Genomic DNA, 13,548 nt, shown 5'->3' on the forward strand with positions numbered 1-13,548 from the left:
CGCTTCAAAAACAATTATAATCTTATATTATAGTCTTATATTCCGCCAAGAAATCGAGTAATCTCTTTGTTGAAACTATCTAATTTTGCTAATTATTTTTTTTATATGCTACCGTAACTACTTGAAATTTAGCCCTTCTTTGCCGTAATGGAATAATCTCAATTTACAAAGAAAGAGATAAAAATATAATGTACAAGTTAATTTAATAAAATAAACATTCACGCAGAGGTGCACATATATATATATATATATATATATATATATATATATATATATATAGATCTTTTATACAGAAAACCATCTGGCAATCACACACGCTATGTTGCGAATATCGGTCGCATACTCGAACGCCGCTCGTGCGTTTCCACGTGTCTAAAGGTCATCACGTGTATTTGTCATGATAAGCGGTAAGATAAGTCGTCACCATGCGTCTTGGCGAATCTTCATCATGAGTTCACCCATGTATGCACAATTCTTATTTCTTATCTTATGTGTTTCCCATTTTTTGCGATATCGATGATCGTCCAGTGAAAGTTGCTCTCATGGGTTTAAAGATTGATCTCGTTAAGAGATCGTTCCAGCTGCTCTTTTCTCGAAGCCGTACAATCCGACGTTTTAAAAAAATTTCAAGAATAACATTTTTTTAATTTTTGCCTGAAACATTTTTTTGTACGACGTCAAGTTTTGGAAAAGATCCTTTGCTTTATGAAACATCCTATGTGTGTGTAAAATAACAATAATAATTTCTACTTCTTTATTAAATATATAAAATCTTATGATGTACAAAAACATGGATCTTCTTTTTACAAACGTAAAAAAGATATCGATATTTTTTAATACTTTTTTTTAATACTCGTGGATATAATAACCCAGTGATATAGTCAACGATACGGACTCGATGCCGGCACTAGTTCCTGACACGCGGAAATGTCGCGAATGCTACGAGCATTGCGATTACCATTTGTTCGTTTGTTGGTCAGCTGTTGCTGTGGCCTTAAGTACCGAAATAATTTCAATCTGGCAACGCGAGTAGAGATGACGGTCTACTACTATGGTCTCTGCACCGTTTGTACGTGTAACGCATACCGAAATAAAACGTCGACGGTTAAAATTATCTCTCCACGGGCACTTACTTAAATTGCGAAAAATGCAATTCGATACCACGAGACAGAGAAAATAAGAAAGAGAGAAAGGCAGACAGGTTTGCGCATTGTTACCTTTTTATACATCCGACATAAATGGAAGCTTGATTATTTTCCACAATATTAATTCAACATTGACGTTATGTACGACGATTCCGAGAAATACCGATAAACTTTGATCTACGGATTCTCTGATTAATCGGAATTTCCAATGAAATTTTAATTTTAATTACGCATCTTATTTTTTGTGAAATTCTCTCAAGTGTCAAAATTACATTTTGGTATAAACTAAATCTCTAATTAAAATTCTATCGAAACATACCTGAAGTGGAATAAGAATAAGATTGTACTATCTACGTGCGTACATTGAATTTTGCAATTCCTAATTTAGTCACTTTTGTATTGTATTTAGAAAAATTAAATGTGCCAAAAAAATCATATGAAACGGATTAAGGAACAAATTGCAGGTGTATGTGCATATTTTTATCTTGGGAATAATACAAATCTCAAAAGTTTCAAAAGTTGTTGAACATTTCGATCCTCGATTGATTCCTCTTCCCCCATAAAAAATAAACATGTATCAACGTTAAACAATAAAGAGTGTAATTTCGGATCAGAAACGCTTTATTAATAATGGATATCTGCAACGAAACGTGATACGAGGCTGAAAATCATCAACCGCTACAAAGTTTGCCCAAAAACTTGCGGAAAAAATTGAAAAACATTCAGGCGAATACGTAATTAATCGTGATTGACAATAAAATTAGATCATGGTTGGGTGACGAAGAAAAGAGTAGAATTTTCTACAAATAAGTAAATGTGTTTTTACGCGAGTGAAAAACTCGAACGGACCGAGAGAGAGAGACTGCCGGTCTCGCGCTAAGAATAATAATTTCCAAGTAATTCTTCTCTCGATCAGGACCTTCGCACGATCTCGATTCTCTCATGTGTCTCTGCACGACGGCGTGAGAATCCGAACCGGCTGGTGACGAACACAATGGGCACTTGTCTGGGACACGCGAATCTCGCGATGTAACTATGACGAATCAAAAGATAACCGGTCAGGCAACAGGCGGATCAGCTAGCCGTCCTTCCGCGCGCGCAGTGAAATTTAAATGAGCGCTGCTCCCTTCGCAAAACTTTTATATCGCATTCTCGCGCGATTCGACCTTTCATTACGACGACGATGTCTATCCCAGCTGATCGGTAGAAGGGGAGGCTGGACGCTGCTCGGAGAGCCCCTATGGCCTCGATACGCGAATGTCCGTGAGAGAAGCGCTCTCCCTTCATCGCCCCTCGACCTGCATTACGCACGCTGACGTCGCGTGTATTGTCTCGTCATCGTCATCGCGCGTCGACCTTCTCTCATCTAGAACGTTATATGTATATCAATTTGTTGCGTCGCTGTCATTTACCAAATCTGAGTTGCGTGTGAATAATGTGATTTTTTATCATTTTTTTTTTTATTATTTTCAAGTTTCATTTAAATAAAAAATTGTATCCTCGAGCGACAATCAATATTCTTGAATGTATGCGTCTTTTTAAAGACGCTGAGAATTTAAATTATCGGATTCCTCGATGCATGCTTCGCAATCGCAATTATTCGTTAATTGTAAGAATAAAAAAGCGACAAGAATAGATTTCGCATACCGAGCAGAGAAAGGAAATGGAGTAGAATAATACAAGGGTGAGAGAGAAGGGCAAAACGACTGGAGTAAAGAGGAGGGAGGAGATATATATACGTAAAGTTGCGAAATGATCAGTCGCGCTCGACTGCCTTTCGATGAAATTGAATCGCGAAAAAGAGCCAACCGGATCCCGCTCGCACTTGCATCAATCGCACTTAATTCTCCGGAGAGAGACTGAGAGGCTTAATTTAAAAGTTTACTTTTACTTTATTCTAATGATAGTGACATAGGGTCTATATCTCGATTATAGATATTATCTTAAAGATATACAGATTTATTATAAATGAATATGAAAAGATCGCTTCGCGTGATTGTATTATCATGAATATTATATCGCTAACTCGTTGTAAAAAGGAGTGCAGAAATTTCTGCATAGCTAGATCGTTAACACATATTGAAAGATTGTCATTTATAATTGAGCAGAATATATAGGTTGAATTTTAATATACTAACTTATATTTTGACACAGAGTCATATTTCAATTTATCGATTGTTATTAAAATATAAATTACTTTCATGTACAAGTATCGATTGATATTCTCTGTCCATGAATATATTGTAATTATATTCTGCCCGATTGCAAATGATAACTCTAGCTTTACGAGTAACATCGCTGTTAGCGATTTAGTATAATATATAAAAGTTTGTGGATAAATTTTATTAACGCAATTTTATTAAGAAGACACAACGGACTAATCGGTATGCTTTTTTGCGTGTTTTGATTTCAGAAACTCAGCATTCCATCCATCCATGGATTTAACGGATTCACTTTTAGTCTCTCCAGCAATCAGGACATTGAGGGTCCCCAGGGCGGCTTTGAGTGCGTCCGACAAACTGGCCCTAAGTACGTATCGATTATCGTGATATAACTTGCTAATTTACAAAGTAATATTTACGTATCAAATTCATACAATTTACCGTGCGAGTAGTTGAAACTCAGAGAAGATAAAATTAAAACATTAAATATCGCGCGCGTGCTTATTATTTGTTCATTAGGCAAGTTGATGAAAAAATTCTATACTGTTATTATCAGGGTTGGCAAAATTCCATTTTATGTATAAAATCTATATATCGATGGTAAAAACTTGTATTTTCCAGTAATAAATTTTCCGGAAAATAAATTTTTTATTAGAGGATGTTGAAAAGAATTAAAATTTTCTTATTAAACTTCAATTAATCAATATCAAATTAATATTTATATCAAATAAATTAATATCAAATTTAATAACTTATTTATATCTTCCAATTTTTTGTCTTAAAAATTTTAACACGATTTGAATTGAGAATGATTTTAACGTTACATTTCATTTTTTTAACTATACTGATTAGTATGATTTATTAATTAAAACAAAGATATATTTTTGCAAGTTATAAATACATAAATATACACTTTAATGTTATATATTTTAGTGATTTTATAGTTTTGGAGCAGTTTAATTGATTGAAAAACGAAACTAAAGTCCTGGAGTAAAAACGGTAAAAACCAGAATTTACTATACATTTTTTTCATTCACCGGACTTTTCCAGAGGCCAACTCTATTATTACATTATACCTTAGTAAAAAGTATTATATATATAGCAAGATTCGCCCCATGGCTGAAAAATAATATTCCGCTGAATAGACTCGACATACGTGCGACAAGGATGCGATAACTTGGAGTAGTCTCCTCAAACGTAATCCCCTCAATCTAAATCAAACTATGTAAAAACTACTTTGGAGCATCCTTGAGCAGGTGGTTTTATCGCGGCAACTTGACATACTAAAGCGTTGTTAGTGAACTAGCAGGTGTCGACTACTGGCGACTACAGCATCATTGAACGATTATGTTTGCGTCAGCAGAACCGATTCAGCGTCTGCTGGTGCTTCTTGTCGATTTCGATGATTTAACGAAATTTATGTTATTGTAAATAAGAATTTTTGCAATTTTTTGTTGGGCGCATCGCAGTTTTTTAACCCATTTTTGTGGGTAAATAATAACCGGTCGATATGTTTTACAAATGTGATACAGTATTATACATTTATCATTTATCATGAATATAACAATAATGACAATGCATACTTTCTCTGTATTTAAGAAAACTCAAGTTTCATTACATTTTAACTATGTATGTATGTGTATATATTTATTCGTCTCTTTATTTAATATTTAAAAAAACCGTGTATTATGATTGATTAACTTCTACCTTCTTATTTTTCTTCTTCTCTTTCGTAGAAGTCTGGAGAGCCTCGGCGCAATACCATACAAAATGCGGATACGGGCAAATGACGACGTTTACGAGACCACCAGGCACAGAATGGCGGTCGCCGAGGAGAATAACAAGAACAAATGGTATGGATATTCCCACAAGCAGCAAGATATACGTCGACAGCCGTTCGATCCTTCCGGAGAAAGACTTCTTTCTTTTTTTTTTGTTTTATTTTGTTTTGCAAAAGCGCGTGCCATTCTCTCCTCTCCATTTCCCGAACATCGCCGAGCATCGCGGAACCGTAAATAATGCTCGCGTCGTGGCCTTACTTTTACAAACTTTCGCCCGTAGATACGGTCGCGCTTAACGGATGTTCGCGCGATTCACGATGGAATTTACGAGTCGCGCATCGTGGACATATCGTCGCGGAAACTCGCGGAAAATCGTATGCACATAGATGCTTTCAGATACATATAAAAATGTAGAGGGGAAAAAAAAATAAAATGTTTTATTTAATTAGAATGTCATGTTAAAATCATTCATTATTAGAGAAAAAAATTCCATCCATAAAACCAAAAACTTTGTTATTAGTTTCGATATTCATTACGATATCTAATTTTTTTTAAAATTCTTTTCATGAGTGACTAATAAAATATTTTCACTCATATACTGCTCTGTCATCATATTAATATTATTTTAGACTGTAACATGTATCATCTTCAAGATAAGGGTAAACATAGCTCATAATGGAAAAATTTTTTTAGTATTCTTGACATATGGGAGACCTCTAAATCAAGTGATTACATATATACTAAGTGATTACATATATATAGGACTATTTTTAAAATCTCATGATGGTCTGTTGTGAACATTATAATTGTATCTAGAATAGCCTAAATATCACAAAACATTTGCTGTATGCGCTTAAAGATAAAAAATTTAGAAAAGCAAAATAGAAAAAGGCAATAAAAGAATACAAAATAATAAAACTTTTACAATGATCACAACCTTGACGCGATGTAAAGTCTGTAAGGAACTATATATTGTATATCAGTCATTAATTAATCCATGTATCGAGAATAATAAAACATCAATTTTTTAATTATGAGCTGTATTTACCTTGAAGATAATACATCTTATAATCTATGATGTTAATATGATGGCACAGAGCAATTAATGAGCGAAAATATTTTATTAATCAATTATTAATCACGAAAAATATCAGTGAATACCTAGACTAATAATTAATTATGGATTGAATTTCTTTCTCACCTAATGATTATTTATTTTTAACATTTCTATGTTATGATTATGCAATACAAAAAAAATTGTTTTTTGCAAATTCTGAGGGAGTCAAAAAAACACTAAATAACCTTCTTCCTTTTTATAAGAAGAGGATCGCAAAAAAACGCACTTTTTGGAAATCGAGCTTTGCAATTAGTCGCGCTCTCGCTCTTGCTCGACAAGGTTTTGCATCGACGACGCGGCGATAATTTGTTTAGTCGTCACGGCCAAGGTTAAAAGCGCCTCACAAGTGCAATTTCGTTACGAGCCTCAATACTTTTTCGCTCTTCCTCGCGTCATCATTGTGATGCTTTATCGCGGCGCTCTCGTCAAGGAAGATTATATAACTAACTAATTGATCGGATTCCTATGTGATAATGCTGCAAGTTGCATTAATTGCCGGTCTCACAGAAAATCGTGTTTTGTGTATAAATATCTAAGAAATATTAGAGGTCGTTCCTGAGCGCGCTCCACTTTTGCAAATGGCACAATAACATAAATCATATTTGATATATTTTTCCTTTAAATTAATAAACTAATATACTAGAGAAATAAGATTGATTGGAAAGATCCCATAGGTATAAAAACCATAGTAAATTTCGGTTTTTACTATTCCAGTTTTTATCTCTAATGAAATAAACTAGCAAAAACGGTATAAGTAATATATAATACTTTTAATTTTTAGTTTAGTAAGAAAAATGTAATCGTGTAACAGGATTATAAAATTTTTACTAATATAGAGACTTAGTTTGCGTTTGCCATCTTATAACAAAACTAATTTATTTTCTAATTTAATTTATTGCTCTTTAATCTATTACAAATTTCATTTTGAATAAAGTTTAAATTAGAAAACAATCTCTCAATTGACAAATATCGATAAAAAGATTTTCTATTTATTTAACATTTTCAATAGGAAAAAAGACTAGTTTTTGCTGTTTTTTTTTTTCGACAAGTAGCATTTTTTATCACTTGCATGAATTTGATTCAAAAAATGTAGAATTTTGCCAATCCTAATTAGAAATATAACATTTAAAGAAATATAACATTTAAAATTTAGTTCAATGACTTTAATATACAAACTGTGGTAAAATTTCCCAATTGCTCTTTACTTTTTAAATTTTATTCATTCTGTCTCTACTTTTTTGTATTATTTAAATTTAAGCAATTAGTATGCCAGAAAATTTCAAAATAATGTATATTAATGTAGATCAATTTACATTCGCAATCTACAATAGCAATCCTTTCGCTTTTCCAGTACAAGGGTGATCAAAGCGAACGGTCCAGACATCGGACGCAAGGTGAAAGTGCAAATAGGAAGAACGATACCACTTCCTTCGTATGCAAAACATCGGGAATCTACGACGAGCATTCCAACTTCCGGCAGCAATCAACACAGAGCGTCAACCAACAAGTCGACCGCTAGCAATAGTAATAGTAATCATGTAGCGGCGACTCGCAATCCGGAGAAAAAAATTTCTGATATTATGCGCAGGCCACTTAAGTAAGTGCACTGATAAATCGATACAAGGATACAAGAATAAGCCATGTAATGGCTCTAATTCCAATAAAAGACGCGGAAATAAAACTGTATTCTATTAATGATAATATACGAGGTCTGAAAAATTCTCTAAAATTCAACGCCCGATGAAATTGACTAGAAATTTAATTTTTTTCCATTTCATTAAATTAAAATGTATTTTACATTTTTCTGTATTCTAATAGGGAAAGACTTATCCACGTCCTTGCTTTGAGGCCCTATAAGAAACCCGAACTCTATGATCGTATCAACAAAGGTGAGACAAAATCTAAATACTTTTTGCGTTGTCCGAATAGTCGACAGTATTAATATTTCAATAAATTACAGAGGGCTTAAGGGAGAAGGAAAAATCCATCATGATGACCATCCTAAAGCAAGTCGCTTACATGCGCGACAATACGTATCATTTGCAGAGGCATATCTGGAACGATGTCCAGGAGGATTGGCCCTTCTATACCGAGCAGGAGAAGACAATGCTAAGGAGGCGGAAACCTCAGAATCTTACGCCACCTGGCTCGAGTGACGGTTCCAGCGGTATGCATGTATATCACAATACATCGTTTACACATACGTGAACATAGAAATTTTATTTTTTTTGTTTTATTTTAAACTCTATATATATATATATATATATATATATATATATATATATATATATCTTATATATCTTTACAGGCAGTGGTCAATCGCCCAATTCCATCCATGCGGGTTCACCGCCGGCGATCACAGCGCCCCCGCACAATAAGAGACCGGGATACTATCAGGGTAACGATGGAGTAACAACGAAAAAGACACGAATATCGCACTACAAGAAACCCGAACCCATCTCCTTCATCCCCGCTGGCGAAAAAGTGTCTGGTAGCAGCAGTTACAGTAATAATAATAGTGGCATCAGTGCAGCTGCCGGCGGTGAACGTGCCGCTGGCGGTAACAGTGGTTGTGTCGTCAACAGCAGTAGTGCTAGTGGCGGTGGCGGTGGTAGTGGTAGTGGTGCAGGTAGTACTAGTAATAGTAGCAGTAAAAACGGCGCCGGTCTCGACGGTTGGGAATCGAGACAGCACCCGCAACGTGAACGTAGCAGTCGCGCCGATTACCGAGCCGAAAGGACAGCGAATAGTGATGTGCCGCGAGGTGCTGGGAATGGCTGCGGCGCTCTCGCAGTCCCGAGCGGCTCCAGTCGGCCGTCATATCTAACGTCGTCGCCTAGTGACAGTGAAAGGAATAGTCATCACCAAAGCGGCGGCCATGGGCGCGACGATAACGTCAGCGCAAATACCGGGAGCGGTACAAACGACATCGATAGGAAGGATAGGAATGATAGGAGCGATAAGGGCGACCGGAGTCGTGATGCGATGAGAGAGGAGAGAAATAGAGTAAGGGAGTGCAGGAATAGAAGTAGTGCCGCGAACGACACGAACGATGTGAACGACGCGACTTTATTCGCTCAAAGTGAGGCTTCCAGTAGCGGTGCTCACATTTATAACATTAATGCCAGTTCTACCGATGTGATGATGATTTCGCTGCCGACTGATGAGCTAGAGAGGCCGGGGAGCCCTAGGGAATATCCCGATTACCTCACGTAAGTGCATCCGCTATGTTAAGCATTCCTTTCATCAATTATTACGAATGAATTTAACATGTTTTCCGATCGATAAAACACTGCGATATTATATATTGTGCCTTGTTTATTTATTCAGGTATTATACGACAATAAGTAATGCGATAGAAAAACGGCGTTATAAAGAGGAATTCTACGCCAATTATGACGAATATCGCAAATTGCACTCTAAAGTGGTCGTAATCGCGAATCGCTTTACCAGTTTGTACGAACAATTGCAAGAGTATAGAAAATCGGGCAACCTGACCGAGATCGAGGTATCGTAATTATATTCGACATCTTTTTTTTTTCTTTTCGAACAAACAAACGACATTTTTTCTTTTATTTTTCAGATAATTACGGAACAGATGAAGCGTGAATATAAGGAGATTAAGCAGGATATTGTATACCAGCAGATGAAGAAACGGTTTCATTACCTTCATGATAAGCTGAGCCATATAAAACGATTGATTTTAGAGTACGAAAGTGAAAACACCGTCGATACGATGTCGATTGCGACTAATGTTGATAGCGGTATGGTTAGTACTACGACTGCGGGTACTAACGTAAACATCGGAGATCTTGATAATCAGCATTACTGACACAAACTAAAAAGACCGCCTCTTCCCTGCCTCCTCCTCTCGGTTGTCGGTACGTTACTGTCAACATTGTCGCAGAATTTGCATTTTCTCGCCAAGTTCCAAGGCTGATCCTTCACGGTCCGTATGGTTCCTGGACTTTATCGCCGAAAAGTCAAATGACTTGAGGTCGCAAGATCTCATGTACGATACGATATTTATAAAACGTCTCGCAATATCATCGATTTATATCGTACATGAGACGACACTCTTCCTGCTGATTCCTCTTCCCTCCCATACCATTGAGCGTTGACAATCGTTTTTGCAACGATTTTCAACCTGTTGGCTTTCCGCCATCATAACGAGCTAGAGAAGGCTCGCTCGCGCGCTAACTTCGACCAATACTAGTTCTTGGTAATGTTTGATGAAAGCTGACGACAATCGAGTACGTTCAACAACTAGACAAAAGAGAAAGAAAAAAATCCATCCGGATTAAAAAAAAATAGTAGTAAGGGCATTCTGATGATCAGCGAAATGCAAACTGTGTAGAAACGCACAGGAAATTTGAAGCTGGTCTCGCAACGACTGACGGAAGACATTGTTGCATAGAGAAAAAAGGCACAGCGAGAAAAAAGATAGTAAAACTGTATAATAAGTTACTTACCGCGCGCACGTCCAAGTGTGTCGTCCACTTTAAGAGAATACGTAGATAAAAGAAAAGAAATACAAAAAAAAAATAAGATATGTTTGCGAGAAGAGGGTCCAAGAGATAATAAGGCTTACCGTGTGCCACGTCCGGGTTTCTTTTTTGTCTGTTGAAAGGAAGAAAGAAAACTGGCTCGTAACACAAATACATACACACGATTTATCCACGAGCTGGCACGCATCTTCCGCGCGTGATTCGTGCGTTGCTCGTCGCAATTTAAGAAAAAGTGTGTAAAAAAAAATAGTAAGTTACCCTTCTTATATACAAGAGAGAGATCGTAGTACTTTGTGATTTTAAGATTCTTTGTTAACTTCTTCGTTCTTTTTTTTCCTTCATTCATGATAATAGATATGGTCGGTTGACAAAAGAAATGAGACGATGAACAGCCTAAAACAAAAAACGATAAAAATAATAAAGACCGACCGCGCAATAACAATTCTAAGCAGATCAAATGGATTATATATTATATGACATTGTAAGTATTTTAAAATAAATCAATGAACTTTTTAGCGGCCAAATTATTTTAATTTAACAGCAATTTTAATTATAAAAGAACATAGCATACATATGTTGTATTGAGTGCGCATCTTTTAATAATTTCAAATTTTAATTAAAATGAGAGAAAAGGGAAATTTAATTATAGTAAGTAATGAAGCGCTGTAATTGGCGCAATGGTTTTCCCATAAAAAAAGGAAATTAAAAAAAGAGAATTGATATTAAATATATATATATAGTTTTATAGTAATTATTAATCGCCAGATTAAAGAACAATCTTGTTGTGTACAGTGCTCGTAATAATCCGCATAAAAAAATAATTTTTTAATTACAATTAACACTACAATCATACAATTATATTTATCATTTTTAATTATTATTATTATTATTGCACAATTATTGTTGTTATTATTATTCAAATAGACAAATTATAGATATCTGGATATGTCGAATATACTATGATGAGAAAGTGTCTTTTGAGAATTTGTAATTGAAACTTACAGTGCCAAATGGTTTAATACATTTTTTCTAATTATTCATTACTACAAGGATCATCAAAGAATTTTCACTGCGCATTCGAAATTTTTTAGATTAGATATTCAATAAATCTATGTTACATGTTTTACATTATATATATATATATATATATATATATATATATATATATATATATATATAATCGAACAGACACATATGAATTCCGAAATTTCTATCGCAAATGTATTATTTCGGTATTTATTATCTTTAGTCCACTAACGACTATATTAAAAGTTAACTTAAAACACCTGACTTTTTTAATGATTAAAAGATTAAACATTTCATACATTAATTTCAACTTTGATGCGAAATTGATTGCTTCTCCCGGACAATTTTAGTATTTATCGTTCAATATGCACATTTTCGACAATTACGAGTAAAATTTACCCAAAGCCGTCCATCGAGCCGTGGGTATAAAAAGAGAGAGCAGTAAAAATGTGTTTGCTAAAAAAGATATAAAATTCTTATGAAAAGTTTTAAACGCGAAGACGATCTGCCGAATATGACTATAATTGAATTCAATTATCTCATATCTCTTCCTTGCTGATATTTTACTTACATCTTGATTTTATTTTTTTTGAATTATATATTACTTTTAAGCATATTTTTAGGATTATCGCGTAAATGTTAAATTTCATCAGTAATAAGAATGTTTATTATGATTAATAAATTATGTGTGTAATTATGTCCTCTCTCTCTCTCTTTTATATACATTCAAATACCCATAATTATTATCTGATATTGTTAGTCGAATTTATATAAAATTGTAGGTATTTTAAACATATTAAATAATTGCGGGTTGTTCATCGATTTCTTTTGATTTAAAACATCTAGTTATTTATAATTGATTAATATATACATATACACATATTACATAAAATTGTTGTAAATTTTTTATGTTATAGAATGAATTTTTTTATTATGAAACACAACTATATAATTCCCTTTGTAATTGTGCAATACAAAATATTACAAAAGTCATTGTAGATGTATAATCTCAATAAGTTAAAATGCAAACTGTGCGAATTCTTTTTGAGGACGTGTAATAAACGACAAACGATATTTCAATTAGAAATGTAAGGTGAAATATCGAAGAATTCGTATTGAAAGAACCTCGCTCTAATCGAATGTATGGCACAGTGTGTTAACTATCAAGCCGCGCTGATAAAATATATTTTCATATATAAATATTTACATGTATGTGCACACACGCCAATCAATTAAATTTGTATAGGAGCATGTTTGTACATTCGTACAGATAACTAACTGAAAATTATAAAATCGAATTTCCATGACCTTTTTTTGAAGATAAAGGGGGAAGGAAGGAAATTGATCGATATATTTAAATTATAATCGTATATGCATAATAATAAATAAATTTTACTCATAGAGATTTTCTTACATTAGGATGTAATCAAAAAAGTATATAATATATTAATTTCAACAATCTCACTAGATAGCCAACTGTGACTTGTTGTCATATTGCCAACAGTTATTAAACAATATACTTGTTGATAACATGCCAGTAATATGATTAATCATATTAATTTTATATATATATAATCATGATAATAGCACCAGTCGATATGATTAATTACGCTTAGTTATTTGGGTATATTCATCAAGTGACAAATAGAACCGACACTTTCTATCGGTTAACGGCTTTTGCACTGTGCCATATTACAGATTCGAGTTTGTACACGATGCTTCGATAAAGGCTCACCGAGAATCGAGCGTTTTTTCATTCAACATCTATAGTTACCACATATACCAGTCCTTTAAAAGTAAATTGTACCA

General features: G+C 34.2%; 1 protein-coding gene across 2 annotated transcripts in view; it reads left to right on the plus strand.

Annotated features, from left to right (window-relative positions):
- LOC105250173 (RNA polymerase II elongation factor Ell) overlaps positions 1 to 11,119 on the plus strand; it is a 74,736-nt gene extending 63,617 nt beyond the window's left edge. The window contains exons 3-11 of one of the 2 annotated variants that reach the window (XR_003122595.1): positions 3,559 to 3,674; positions 5,044 to 5,160; positions 7,557 to 7,802; positions 8,024 to 8,094; positions 8,166 to 8,372; positions 8,514 to 9,417; positions 9,536 to 9,713; positions 9,789 to 10,962; positions 11,068 to 11,119. Coding sequence is in view for 1 of the 2 variants with exons in the window: in XM_011256170.3 (XP_011254472.1) it covers positions 3,559 to 3,674; positions 5,044 to 5,160; positions 7,557 to 7,802; positions 8,024 to 8,094; positions 8,166 to 8,372; positions 8,514 to 9,417; positions 9,536 to 9,713; positions 9,789 to 10,037 (2,088 nt within the window). In the remaining variant the exon portion in view is untranslated. Of the gene's footprint in view, positions 1 to 3,558; positions 3,675 to 5,043; positions 5,161 to 7,556; positions 7,803 to 8,023; positions 8,095 to 8,165; positions 8,373 to 8,513; positions 9,418 to 9,535; positions 9,714 to 9,788 lie in introns of both variants that reach the window. The other variant, XM_011256170.3, reaches the window with a different exon arrangement.
- The last annotated feature ends 2,429 nt before the right edge of the window (positions 11,120 to 13,548 follow it).

The sequence above is a fragment of the Camponotus floridanus genome, unplaced genomic scaffold, assembly GCF_003227725.1.
Source record: "Camponotus floridanus strain SB8 unplaced genomic scaffold, Cflo_v7.5 scaffold177, whole genome shotgun sequence".
Lineage (NCBI taxonomy): Eukaryota > Metazoa > Arthropoda > Insecta > Hymenoptera > Formicidae > Camponotus > Camponotus floridanus.